This window comes from Pipistrellus kuhlii, unplaced genomic scaffold, assembly GCF_014108245.1.
Source record: "Pipistrellus kuhlii isolate mPipKuh1 unplaced genomic scaffold, mPipKuh1.p scaffold_m20_p_5, whole genome shotgun sequence".
Lineage (NCBI taxonomy): Eukaryota > Metazoa > Chordata > Mammalia > Chiroptera > Vespertilionidae > Pipistrellus > Pipistrellus kuhlii.
In genome coordinates, this window is record NW_023425551.1 from 66,512,794 (window position 1) to 66,526,952 (window position 14,159).

Genomic DNA, 14,159 nt, shown 5'->3' on the forward strand with positions numbered 1-14,159 from the left:
TTAACATATACTTATCGCTATTGCAAACCAGAACTACGCCGGAAGGACTCCTGGGAAGCCCCTTTGAAATGGCACCAGGTCCTAAGGTTGTTTAACACCTGTATTGCTCTGGCCAGTGTGAATGGAAGCATCCAGCAGATATTCCCTTTGGCTTCAATTGATGGCAGTGTTTAGATAGAGTCACAAATAGGGGTCATGCAGGAGGCCCTGGCTAGCCCTTCAAGTTAATGTTTAGGCTTCTCCTGATGTTTGATCTCGTGCAACACTAACCTCTGGATGCTGTGCTCTGAAAGCCAGGTTGGGCACCTACAAATAATGAAGAGTTCTGAGACAGCCTCAAATTGGGGCTTTACTCCACCACATGCAATGTGACCTCAGCCCATTGCTGAACCTCACAAGTAAAGTGACACAGGGATACCGGCCTTGCATGTTGTGCAGGTTAACTGAAGAGGTGTATTAGTGGGCCTGGGGCATTAGGGTTTTTGTAAATGATAAACTATATCTCACACCCTGTCCTGAGTGAGCCTCTGACTGCATCAGTTCACTTGGCTAGGCCCCTATTAACAGCTGCCCCCAGGATTACTCTAAGCCCTTGCCACTCACCAGATAGATACCCCTGACTTGTACTCACTTTCCCCATCTGCAATCATATATGCATAAGGCACTCAACCCTTTAGAAAATGTGTCCTGAACCTGTTTTCTAAAATACTTAATCATGAGACATTAGGCCAACCTCCACAAGAGACTTCTTGTGGTCATCCGCGGCTGAGTGTCTGCCCTCTTCAACTCTATTCAAAGTTTCCTCTTTCACCCGAACCTCGCATCCTGCTTATTGCTTCTGCCATTCCAAACCTCCTGCTCAATTTTTTAACCACATAACTTCTCTCCCCTTTTGGCCTAATGGCCATGGCCTAAGTTCCTTCCTACTCCTCATTCGCCATCCAACTTCCAATTCTTTCCTTCTCATGCAGCCTTTGATCCCCACCCCCACAAAAGAAAGACCACAGTTAACAGCATCTCAAAACTCAATAGACTTTTTTATTACTCATTTACTAATTCTATTATATTTATTCAATTTTATTAAGTTAAAAAATATGTAAAAAATGAGAAATTCCTATCTATCTATCTATTTAAAATAGCTGGTGCCCAAAGTGGTGCCAACACTCCCAGAATCTCCAACATCACATAGCCATATACTACAGAGAAATGTCCATTTCTTTCTCCCTCTCAGTGAAATGCTGCATTTTCCCTAATTGGGCAGTATTCTCACGCTCTAGTTGAGCCTTCCTTTTCATGGCCTCTCGATCTGGCCTCTGCTCATTTGTGATGGGTGTTGATACTACTGGTCCAAGGACATCAGGTTTCCTCCATGGAATTGGTTGGAGGGCAAAATCCTGGAGAAGATAGTGGTTGTGAGGCTTGAGCAGGGTCTGGGGCTGTCTCACAGCAGTGTGATCAGGCTCCCGCTGGAAACAAGCATGAGATGATGTTTTGTAGGGTGCAGGCCTAGAAGCAGGAGGCTGAGGGACACTAGGCTGGTCAGGGTTGTTCATACCTGGTCTGGTTGAGTTCGTGGACATTGGCTGAGCTGAGCTGATAGGACCTGTCATAGATGCAGGAGTTGGCAGGGATGCATTGACTGCAGCAAGCTTGGCAGGGTTGGTCACAGCAGGCCGACGTGATGCCGCATGTGGCCTGCGAGGAACACGTCTAGCTTGAGGCTTGTCCATGGTTGGGAAAACCAATGGCACCAACTTGACCTTACCGGGAGATGGCAGCTGGTCCTTGGATGGAGATGAAGACCCTTTGTCAGCACTTCCATGTAGTTTCTGGCATTTGACTTGAGTTATCTCTGGACCTTTGCCCTCCCCCGGAGAATCCCGCCACCTTTTAATAGCTGGGTGTGACTGGGGGCCTTTGGGGTTGCTTAAGTTTCCCTGGGCCCATGAGGAAGACAGCTCAGCTTTCTTATCAGTCTTCTTGCCCAGTGCATGGAAAACCTGCACAGACTCCAGCATGTGCATACCGAGGCTGCTGCGAGGCTTTTTGGTGGCCTCTTGTGGCATCTCAAAATGACTTTTCCCCCTCTTCATCTTGGGAATGGCTGGCTTCTCCTGTCTCTTAACTTTGTTCGCTGACTGTTTCCTCTCCTCAGCTCTTTTGGAGTAGTTTTCTTTGATTCTTTTGTTGTTTTTCTGCCCATGGCTCTTAGTTTTGGTTGTGCTGCTGGGTGCAGCTTTCTGCGGTTTACTGTTAGAATGCTTGGCAATGTCTCCAGAAGCCCTTCCATCAGCTTCAGCATTGCAAAGAACCACTTCTCCCAGGAACACACAGTCTGGGCTCTCGGGCTTGATCTTGGCCTTGGGAGCATCAGTGATAGGCTCAGAGGCTTTATGTTTGATCTTCCCCCCTTGATCAAAGCAAGCCTCTCTGATCCTTGACTTTTTCTGTACCTCGTGCAACGTGAGGCCTCTAGTCGTTTTGGTTTTGATCACCTTGGAACCTTGGGGCTGATCTAGGTCATCCAAGGGAGTTAAGACCTGTGGAAGATGAATACCCTTCACCAGTGTAGCGATGCCTGGAAAACTATCATTAGATTCAGTCCCATTTTCAAGTGTCTCTTGGTCCTTAAGACGCAAGCTATACTTTCCCAAACTAGCATTTTTCCAATCAGGATGTATCTCTTGGTCAAGGGGATTGATGCAGGCCAAGACCTGCTGAATGACAGGGATTCCTAAAGGGAGCAGTGGAGAAAGAGAAACTCTCTTAGTTTTGGCCTACTCCTCTATAAAATAACAATAATAAATTTAGAACAGTAATATTTAATGAATAATTGATATATTATGTGTGATTTATAAGAAAGATATAAGTTCTGGAAAGACAAAGAGAAAAATCATATACATCAGGAATACAAAGACATATGTAGACATCAGTACAAATTTGGGCACATAAGAAGCATCAAAGCCTAAAAAATTTACTAACAAATGAAGTTCTGTTTATACATTTGATATCATAAAAGTAAATATTATCTATTCTATTTTAATGAATACTATTAACTAAAACAACCCACAATAGGTGATTTTGAATAAGTTCCTAGCCAGTATACATAAACAGAGAAGATATATCAGTAAAAATTGAATAACAGGCAGCACAATGCAATCAATGTAGATGGATATGTGCTCCATTAAGAATATATGTTGACCAACATTTCAGTAAAAAAAGACCAATATTTAAAGCAGAGAGTCAAGTAAGTGTAAAGGAATTCCATTATTGTTTCTCATTAATATTTCTTTGAATATTGCCCAGCAAGTAATGGATACTTAGTCTGTTAGAAATACATATTTCAATTGATATAACCTCATAACACAGAGAAAAGAACTGTTGAAAGGTATGAAGGCTTTTCTATTTTTCTGACAACCTAGATTATCATCTTCAACATTCAGAAAAGGGTTGTACTCAAATCCTTTAAAACCATCATCTCTAGATTCCAATAAAAAAAAATTAATGTAGGATTCCCCAAGAAACTCCACAAAATTGTTTTAAGAGCAATGTGAAATAAGAGATGTGGGGCTTGAATTTTTTCCCCCTCCTTCGGTAGCTAGAATATAAAGGGAGGTGGTGGCTGTGAATCAGGGTGCTTGCTCTCTGTGTTTTGAAGAAAATAGCTGTAAAGATGAAAAGCTGCTCTGACTTGGGACATACTAATCACACAAAGGATGTATTCTTTCTCATTCCATTTAGGAAATATCTTTAAAAAAATCTTTTTGAGCCATCAAGGCTCAGTGTTTTAGCGTGGACATATGAACTAGGAGGTCACAGTTTGATTCCTGGTCAGGATACATGATACATTCCTGGCCCAGGTTGCTGGACCACTCCTCAGTGGGTGAGGTGCAGGAGGCAGCCCATTGATGATTCTCTCTCATCATTGATGTTTCTATGTCTCTATCTCTGTCTTTTTCTCTCTAAAATCAGTAAAAATATATTTAATATTTTTAAAATTTCATTTTATTAGAAAAAACATCATCTTAGTTTAAAAATGAGGATGAAGTGAAACACTGAAAATTCTGTTTACTCCAATCCCGTAGATCAGAGGTAGGCAAACTCATTAATCAACAGAGCCAAATATCAACAGTACAATTGAAATTTGTTTTGAGAGCCAAATTTTTTAAACTTAAACTTCTTCTAATGCCACCTCTTCAAAATAGACTTGTCCAAGCCGTGATATTTTGTGGAAGAACCACACTCGAGGGGCCAAGGAGTCTCATTTGGCTTGCGAGCCACAGTTTGCCAACCAGAGCCCTAGATAATCACCCTTCTTAGTTTTTTGAATAGAAGAAACATCGTTTCTGAAACATATTTTAAACATTTACATTCCAAACTGTCACATGCCATCTGTGTTCAGAGAGGTAATAGAAAACCACAGGCAACTGAATATGACTTCTATGATACACGCTTTTCCTAAAGGTGCCCTATTCTGCCTTTACTTTCCTTCCTAATCTATCAATGTAAGCATTTGCTAAGATCAACTTTATTTTGCCCTACTCTGAGCTGGTTGCCCTTAACTCTTTCTGCTTTCATTTAAATTCTTTGGTTCCCTTCAACATTTCTTCCAAACTATCCTGTTTGCTCTTGAGAGCTCTTCCATGCTCTCCTTCTTCATTCTTTAGTTTCCCTTCCCTCCTGGTTGTATTTTCCATTTCTATCAGTTCCTGTTGGCCTGTGCTGATGAAAACATTCTAAACTTACTTACATTGAAATACTTGTTTCCCTGTAGCCCAGTCCTCTCCATCCTCTCTCCCTATTTTCTTTGTTCACCTAGTTTGGATAGAAATCTTCAAAAACAGGTAAATATTACTTTTTGAACAACACTCAATTTAAAGTACTAAAGTTGAAACATTAGTAGTGGGAGACCATTACATACAAGACATCCTGTATATATGCATATTGTTAGTTTTCTACATCACCCAAGTTTTCATTCAGTATATTTTCATACACTGTGAAGAGGTCTTGATTTCATTTTCAACATGAGTGTTCTTTAACACTCAGTATAGGAAAAAGGAAGGCATTAGATAGAACCACCACTCTAACATCCTAATCTAACCGATGAAGAAAAAAACAGGCTTTGTGAGTGAGAGAGCCAATGACTTGTCCAAAGTCACAAAGCTAGTAAATGTCAAAATCTAAACTGAAATTAGGTCTACAGACTTCTAGTTCAATATTTCCCCAAATTATTCTATTCTCTTTTGACACTATTGCTAAATTTAGATACAAATAACAATCCAATGAAAAACTTCAAAAAGTTTCTTTCCTTACCTGACATGGTCAGAGAAGAGCAAATATCAACTGTAGATGGAAGGAATGAAGATGTGTCAGTGGCTGAAGCCAAAGAGCACATGTGTCCAGTTTGAAAGTCACTGGTCCTACTGGTCACTGGTCACTGGTCACCAGTTACTGGTCAATGGTCAGTTGCGATGATCCAAATTTATTTACAGACAACTCCATGGGTACCCCAAGATTCTACCAGGTGGTGGTAGGTTTGGTGGGAGAATGATGTCATAAGCAGGCAGTTTAAAGGGATGAGAGAGCCAATCAGGAGGTCAGATTCCCAAGAAACAGGATTGAATAGAAGGAGTGGTAGGTGAGGTAGACCAACACGTAAATGGCTGAGCTGTCAGAACAGATGTGCTGGTGGACAAGACAGTTGTTCTAGATTCACTTTCCCAAGCTATGATGTTAGGAGAATAATCTCAAAGTTTGTTACAGACATTCATGAATATAATTAACTAGTAGTTACTTATATTCTCTAAATTATATTATATAGCACATTTACCATTATATATAGTGCTAATATGGTTAGAGAGAATGGAAAGGGACATCTAAGTTGCACAATTAAAGTTGTTCTGAAATCATACCAGTCCATCTCATTAGTGAATTTACCATGGCATTTGAGCAGCAAATGAAGAGATTAAGGAGTTCTTTCTGTCAGTTGGTTCAAAAGTAAAATGAAGTTTCTTGAGTGCATTTTGTGCAGAATGATGGGGTCCATGGCTCTTCTCTTGTAGTTTCTTCTCCTTGAATCCTACTTTCCCTGGGCTGGGCTGGGCTGGGCCAGGCTAGGTTGACTTGCATCTCCTACCGTTCTCATTTCTTCTCCTTCTTCATTGTAGGCCTTGTTTCTAGACAAGCTTTGACACTCCATTCTGACACTGATGGATGTTACTTCCTGTCCACTTCTAGCAGCAGGGTCTTCTTTGTAGTGTCTGATGCTGTTCCCAATGAACTCTGCCCATTGCAAGCAACTACCAAAGAGCTAGGAGTCAACTGACTGCAAACCTTTCCTCTTCCAGCCTTTGCTTGCACTTCTTTGGCCCATAATGTGCTCCCTCTGGATCCTTGGGCCAGGTAGGCATCCTGCCATCCTGCTCTGTCGTATATTTCCCTTTTTCCTTCTTTCATAAAGTGTAGCCAGTGTGGCAGTTACTGTAGTCTCCTCCCCCTTTGCAAACAGCCGCTATAGAACTTTGGGCCTCTAGGATTCTCTGTCTGCCATGCTTGGGTGCAAGGCCAGGCAAAAGTGAGGAGAAGAATAATTAGAGAAAGACAAGGACATTCTTAGAGAATATGTGAAATTGTCTGGGACCAAAGAGATTCATGTGGATATTATATTTTAGGTTCTATGAAAAAGAAGTTGACACATTTTGGTCTCATTTTGTATTAAGATAGCAGATAATTTACACACACACACACACACACACACACACACACACAAAACTTATCTACGTAGTGCAGCAAATGCAAGGAATTTTGCTCAGTAGAGATTATAATCTTAAATGTATTTTCACTTTCTTTTATGTCATACTAGAGGCCCAATCCATGAACATTCGTGGAAGAGTATACCTTCCTTCCCCTGACTGCCAGCCCCACCTTCGCTCTGGCTGGAGACATATATCCACCTTCACTCAGGCCTGGAGTCGCCTTTCTGCCTTTGTTCCTCCATGAAGCTGCCTTTTGCCTCTTGCTTTTTGTCATTTTGCATATTCCCTCCTTATTGGCTATGGATGCTGCCATCTTTTTTTGTGGGGTCAATTTGCATATTATATCCTTATTATATAGGATTATGTCATTTATATAAGTCATTATATAAATTTTGTTCATATGTCATTTATATAAATCATTGGTGTGTTTGCCAAACACATTAATTTTATGCTGTGGGTCAATTCTCTGGTTTTGTTCATATGTTTTTTTCCTACTCATACTTTTTATTTATTTATTATTCTTTATTATTGTTTAGAGATGTCCCCTTACTTTCTGTTTTTGTTTCCCCTTCATTGACCCCCTCCATTCCAGCCTGACCATCCCCACTTCTACTTCCACTACTCCATTTTCTGTGTCCATAGGCTGTGCATGGACAGCCTGTTAATCACACCACACCCACACCCATACCCATACCTTCCCTCTGAAATTTGTCAGTCTGTTCTATGCTTCTAAGTCTCTAGATCTATTTTGCTCATCAGTTTATTTTGTTCATTAAATGGATTCTACATATGAATAAAATTATGTGATACTTGTCTTCTCTGGCTTATTTAGCTTAGCATAATACTCTCCAGGTCTATTAATGCTTTGCAAATGGAAAGAGTTCTTTCTTTTTTCACAGCCGCATAGTATTTCATTGTATAAATGTACCAGCACTGTTTTATCCACTCATCTGCTCATGGGGACTTGGGCTGTTTTTCAAATCTTAGCCATTTTAATTTGTGCTCCTTTGAACATAGGGGTGCATATATTCTTTCTGATTGGTGTTTCTGGTTTCTTAGGATATATTCCTGGAAGTGGGATCACTAGGTCAAATGGGAGTTCCATATTTTATTTTTGAGGACTCTTCACTGTTTTCCACAGTGGAAGCACCAGTCTTCATTCCCAGCTTCTCACTTCAGCCATACATCCACCTCCTGCTTCTCTTTATCAGTCCATAACATCTTTCCTGTTTAGGCCTTTCTGGCCATAGCCCATGTTCCTTTTTTCCCCACAGTGCTTACCAGTTGTCCCTCATTCACCCATCCAATTTCCAATTCTTTCCTTATCATACAGCCTTTGAACTCCATACCCACCAAAGAAAGAGCACAGTTAACAGCATCTCAAAACTCAAAATGCTTCTTTATTAATAATGCTAATATATAATATTTATTCAGTTTTATTAAGTTATAAAATATATCAAAATAGAGAAATTCATATCTACCTATCTCGTGATCTATCAATCTATCTGTCTATGGAAAAACAACAGGTACCCAAAGTGGCACCAATACTTCCAGCATCTCCTACATCACATAGCCATAGTACAGAGAAATGTCCATTTCTTTCTCCCTCTCAGTGAAATGCTGCATTTTCCCTAATTGGGCAGCATTCTCACGCTCTAGTTGAGCCTTCCTCTTCATGGCCTCTCGATCTGGCCTTTGCTCATCTGTGATGGGTGTTGACATCACTGGCCCCAGAACCTCAGATTTCCTCCATGGAATTGGTTGGAGGGCAAAATCCTGGAGAAGATAGTGGTTGTGAGGCTTGAGCGGGATCCGGGGCTGGCTCACAGCAGTGTGAACAGGCTCCCGCTGGAAACAAGCATGAGATGATGTTTTGTAGGGTGCAGGCCTAGAAGCAGGAGGCTGAGGGACACTAGGCTGGTCAGGGTTGTTCATACCTGGTCTGGTTGAGTTTGTGGACATTGGCTGAGCTGAGCTGACAGGACCTGTCACAGATGCAGGAGTTGGCAGGGATGCATTGACTGCAGCAAGCTTGGCAGGGTTGGTCACAGCAGGCCGACGTGATGCCGCCTGTGGCCTGCGAGGAACACGTCTAGCTTGAGGCTTGTCCATGGTTGGGAAAACCAATGGCACCAACTTGACCTTACCGGGAGATGGCAGCTGGTCCTGGGATGGAGATGAAGACCCTTTGTCAGCACTTCCATGTAGTTTCTGGCATTTGACTTGAGTTATCTCTGGACCTTTGCCCTCCCCCGGAGAATCCCGCCACCTTTTAATAGCTGGGCGTGACTGGGGGCCTTTGGGGTTGCTTAAGTTTCCCTGGGCCCATGAGGAAGACAGCTCAGCTTTCTTATCAGTCTTCTTGCCCAGTGCATGGAAAACCTGCACAGACTCCAGCATGTGCATACCGAGGCTGCTGCGAGGCTTTTTGATGGCCTCTTGTGGCATCTCAAAATGACTTTCCCCCCTCTTCATCTTGGGAATGGCTGGCTTCTCCTGTCTCTTAACTTTGCTCCCTGACTGCTTCCTCTCCTCAGCTCTTTTGGAGTAGTTTTCTTTGTTTCTTTTGGTGTTTTCCTGCCCAGGGCTCTTAATTTTGTTGGTCTTGCTAAGTGCAGGTTTCTGAGGCTTACTGTTAGAATGCTTGGCCATGTTTCCAGAAGCCCTTCCATCAGCTGCAGCATTGCAAAGAACCACTTCTCCCAGGAACACACAGTCTGGGCTCTCGGGCTTGATCTTGGCCTTGGGAGCATCAGTGATAGGCTCAGAGGCTTTATGTTTGATCTTCCCGCCTGCATCAGAGTGAGCCTTTCCGACACTTGACTTTTTCTGTACCTCATGTAACTTGAGGCCTCTGGTGGTTTTGGTTTTGATCACCGTGGAATCTTGGGGCTGATCTAGGTCATCCAAGGGAGTTAAGACCTGTGGAAGTTGAATACCTTTCACCAGTGTAGCGATGTCAGCAAAACTATCATTAGATTCAGTCCCATTTTCAGGTGCCCCTTGGTCCTTATGACACAGGCTCTTCTTCCCCAAACCAGAGTTGTCACCACCAGGCTGCTTCTCTTGGTCAATTGGATCGATGTAGGCCAAGACCTGGGGAATGTCAGCTAATTCTAAATGGAGCATTGGAGAAGCTTGAATTTCTCTTGGGATCTGGCAGCCATTCAGATGCTTGGAAAGCGTGGTTTTAGTATTCTCCACATTCTTATTCTCTTTCTGTTCCTGCCTTGGAGCTGGAGGCAGTGCCAGGAGATTACCAGGACTCTGGACTAGAGATGCCATTGCTATGTCCCCACTCTGAGGTGGTGGGTTACTCTCAAGTACCTGGATATGTGTGTTCCTGCAGGACTTGGGGAATTCTGGAGGTGGTAGATAAATTATTTGGCCTGGAAGTTGCAATGCCTGGGAAGTTTCCATCCCCAGGGAAGTCTCCATCACTGCAATGGAATCAAGGGGAAGTCAGTCAGTCCCTGGTAATAAGATGCTCCCCCAGCACCACCAATGCAGCAATCATGTGCCTTCCAGCAGTGGCAAAGGCATTCCTACAAGGTCTTTAGCAGGATCATGAACAGCGCCCTGTGCTAGGCGATAAAAGGGAACTGTTCTGTTTCTCAATGGTGACCATTTGGTGTCATTTTTTCATTATTTTCTTTGCATTTCACAGGGTTGTTATAAGTCAAATAAAAAATAAAAGTGATTTTTTTCAAATATGTTTCCCAGTCTCATATGGAACCTATTTAATTCTTTCATCTTTCCTGAGTGAATAAAAACACTTCACACCAAGAACTAAGACAGGGAATGGGGCTCTTCCTGCTGAAGTCTATAAGCAAGGGGAGATCATAGCCTGCTTGCTTTGGACAAGATGTTGGGACATGAGGTACTACATCCAGATATCAACTAAGGAAAGTTAAACAGACACTGTCACAATATATTGTGAAATGCCTTAGAAAGAGACAAAAGCAATAAATCAAGAAAGGTTATTTCAGGGGGCCTCATCAGGTAGGGGAGTGGAAAGTGTGTTGTCCCTGGGTATGCTCTTGATTTCTCCTACATGTGGCATCCAAGGCTGTTACAGTGCCCCACCTCCACCTCTATCAGGTGTCCTCATAAAGGTCTGAGAATGGAGGTCACTGACTGATGGTGGCAATGCTTAAAGTCACCGGACTTACATTCTACCTGTCTGAGGACCCACCAGTTGTTAGCTACAGATTGACCCTAGTTTTGAATGCTGACCTTATTCCTCTTCCTTGTTCCTGTTTGTACTCACCTTGAAAGCCTGTCCTTGTGATGGGTTGAGGAGGCACAGAGTAGCAGATTCCAGAGGTGGAGACTGGTGGTATGATATTTGTGGGCTGAGCCTCCTTTAGTACCATGACCATCTCTGGGCCAGGGGCAGAGGCCCTGCTCTCTGTGTAAGACACAGAGCCATAGGACTGCAGGTAGGGGCCACTTTCTGCAGAGAGCAAAGGGCCCTGATTATAGTAACACACCTGGCTTCCCTCCTGGTAGGGAAGTGGCAGGCTATGGCCCTGATTTGAAATGTGAGATGGTGCCTCCTGAACAAGGCTGACAGAAAGTGGTGGATACAGAGCGGCCATGTTATGGACATCTGAGGTTTGATCACACTGGGACGCCAGAGACGTGGAGGAGACAGCTGTGTCCTGGCCAATGACAGTCACAGTGAAGTCTCTGAGTGATGGTGACTTGTTTCCAATGCCTCCTGTGAGAGCCCACTCAGAAACTCCAGGATTGGAATCAGCTGGAACTCCAGATAACATGGTTGTGCTAGAATGTTGGTAAAAGTAGGCACCACCCATGAGAGGTTGGAAAGAGGTGCCAGAGGCTGATGGCAGGTGCCATGCTGAGCTGATGGCTGGAGCAGAGACTCTGTAGAAATTGCAGACACTTCCTGGTAGGGAGGCTGCATGGCTCTCCATGGGAAGAGAGTACTGCAGAGATTTTGAAATTCCAAGGAAAGGTGCATTTTTGAAATTCTCTGTAGGGAATAACAGGATGATGAAAAATATCAAAGAGATTGATAAACAATGTGTGTATGAAAAATAACATTTTTTTTAAGATTGCCGATATTAGAAAGCCTGAAATACCAATACTCACTGAGGTAACAAAACTCAAAGTTTATCCTTCTTGTAAATGCTGATGCTCCCACCCTGAGCAAAAATGTACAGAAGACCCAGGTGGTGTGGTTCATACATTGTTCTCTAGGCTAGAAGCTACCGCTCCCTGACTATCTGGCCCTTGAACCTGCAATAGTATTGATTTGTATGCTCTCTCCTAGAATCATAGCATTGTAGAACCAGAAGTCTTTAGAGAACCTCTGTTCTGACATTCTCATTTCATGAGGGAGGAAACTGCGGCTCAGTTCTCTGCCTATGTTAGTATTAGTACCCGGTCCCATAACCTAAGCATCCTGACTTCCTTTCCAGAGCTCTGCGCATTATACTGCCAACATCTAGGAACAATAGAACTTCTGATGCAGATGTGTGTTCATCCCTTAGCAAACAGTACATCTATCTACATTGTTATTTTCAATGGCTCATTTTGCCTGCACAGTTTACATGCTATTCTCAAGAATGCACATAGAGCTCAATCCAGTTGGTAAGTTTAAAAGTTCATTCTTACTCTCTTCAAGCCTGGGTTTGGATCTTACTTCAAAATGACTATAAGTGAGAAACTCTCTTAGCTTTGGGCTTCTCATCTATAAAGTCATAATAATGATGAAAACAGTAATAATTCATTTATAAGTGATACATTTCATATGATTTATATAAAATATATAAGTTCTGGAAAGACAAAGAGAAAAATTATACACAACATATATCATAGGAATAAACGACATGAGTACAAATTGTAGCAAACATTAAATCCTAATAAATTTACTTAGACATGAAGTTCTGTTTTATACATGCAATATCATAAAAGTTAATATTGCCTATTCTATTTTAGTGAATAATGTTAACCAGAAACAACCCACAGTAGGTGATTTTCAATAAACTTCTAGCCAGTACATAGGAACAGAGAAGATATATCACTAAATATTGTATAACAATCAGCACAATGCAATCAATGTTGCTGTATATGTGCCTTCAGTATATACATACCAATGTTTCAGTAAAAACTGGTTTAAAGCAGAGAGCCAAATAAGTGTAAAGGAATTCCATTATTGTTTCTCTGAATATTCCCCAGCAAGTAATAGATACTTAGTCTATTATTAATAATATTCCCCAGTAAGTAATAGTCTATTATTAATATATATTTCATTAATGTGACTTCAAAACAAAGAAAAAATAATCATTGAAATGTATCATACAGGTTTTTATATTTATCTTAAAACAGATTATCATCATCTTCAACATCAAAAGACTTTGGGTAGATTCCAGGAAAGGGAATCTACCCAAAGTCTTAAAAACAACATCATTAGATTCCAATTAAAAAATTTAATGTAGGATTTTTCTAAAGCATCCATAGAAAGGTTTTTAGAGAAATGTGAACTTAGATATATGCGTCCTGATGTTTTCTTTTTCTCCTTCGGTAGCTATGACCTAAAATGAGGCAATGGCTGTGTCTCAGGGTTCTCTCTGTGTTAGGAAGAAAATAACTGAAAAGATGAGGTGCAACTCTGACTTGGAACATACTTATCCTATAAATGGATATATCCATTTAGGATATATCTTTTAAAATCTTATTTTCTTTAGTAGACAAAACATTGTCATAGTTTAAAAATCAAAATGTATTGAAACACTGAAAATTCTGTTATTTCCAATGCCCTAGATCAGTGGTTGGCAAACTCAGTCAACAGAGCCAAATATCAATAGTACAAAGATTTAAATTTCTTTTGGGAGTCAACTTTTTTAAACTTAAACTATATAGGTAGGTACATTGTTATTAACTTAATTAGGGTACTCCTAAGGTGACCTTTGTTAAAAAGCCAAGGGGCCAAAGAGCTGCATGTGACTCAACAGCCACAGTTTGCTGACCACTAGCCTGCATAATCACCTTTCTTAGTATCTTGTATATAACAAACATCATTTCTGAAATACAATTTTGTATATGTGCTGCCGAAGCGAGCACTCTGAAATACAATTTTGAATGTTTATGTTTAAACTGTCACATGTCACCTTGTTCAGACAGGCAATAAAAAAACACAGGAAATGAATATGACTGTTTTGACCCACTGCTTTGGCTAGTGGTGCCCTACTCCATCCTTACTTTCCTTCCTAGTCTGTCAATGTAAGCACATGCTGAGATCCACATTATTTCGCCCTACTCTGAGCTGATTTCACTCTATACTCTTTCTGCTTTCATTTAAACTCTTTGGTTCCCTTCAATATTCCATTCCCAAGTACCCTTTTTGCTCTTGAGAGCCCTTCCATGCTCTCCTTC

The 14,159-nt window shown here is 41.5% G+C and overlaps 1 protein-coding gene across 1 annotated transcript in view; it reads right to left on the bottom strand.

Annotated features, from left to right (window-relative positions):
• Window positions 1-8,135: 8,135 nt before the first annotated feature.
• The window catches only part of LOC118705888 (uncharacterized protein C2orf78), an 8,454-nt gene continuing 2,430 nt past the window's right edge, over window positions 8,136-14,159 (bottom strand). The window contains exons 2-3 of the mRNA XM_036415010.2: window positions 11,026-11,754; window positions 8,136-10,195 (exon numbers count right to left, since the gene is read on the bottom strand). Of these exons, the coding sequence (XP_036270903.1) occupies window positions 8,316-10,195; window positions 11,026-11,754 (2,609 nt within the window). The 3' untranslated portion in view covers window positions 8,136-8,315. The remainder of the gene's footprint in view (window positions 10,196-11,025; window positions 11,755-14,159) is intronic.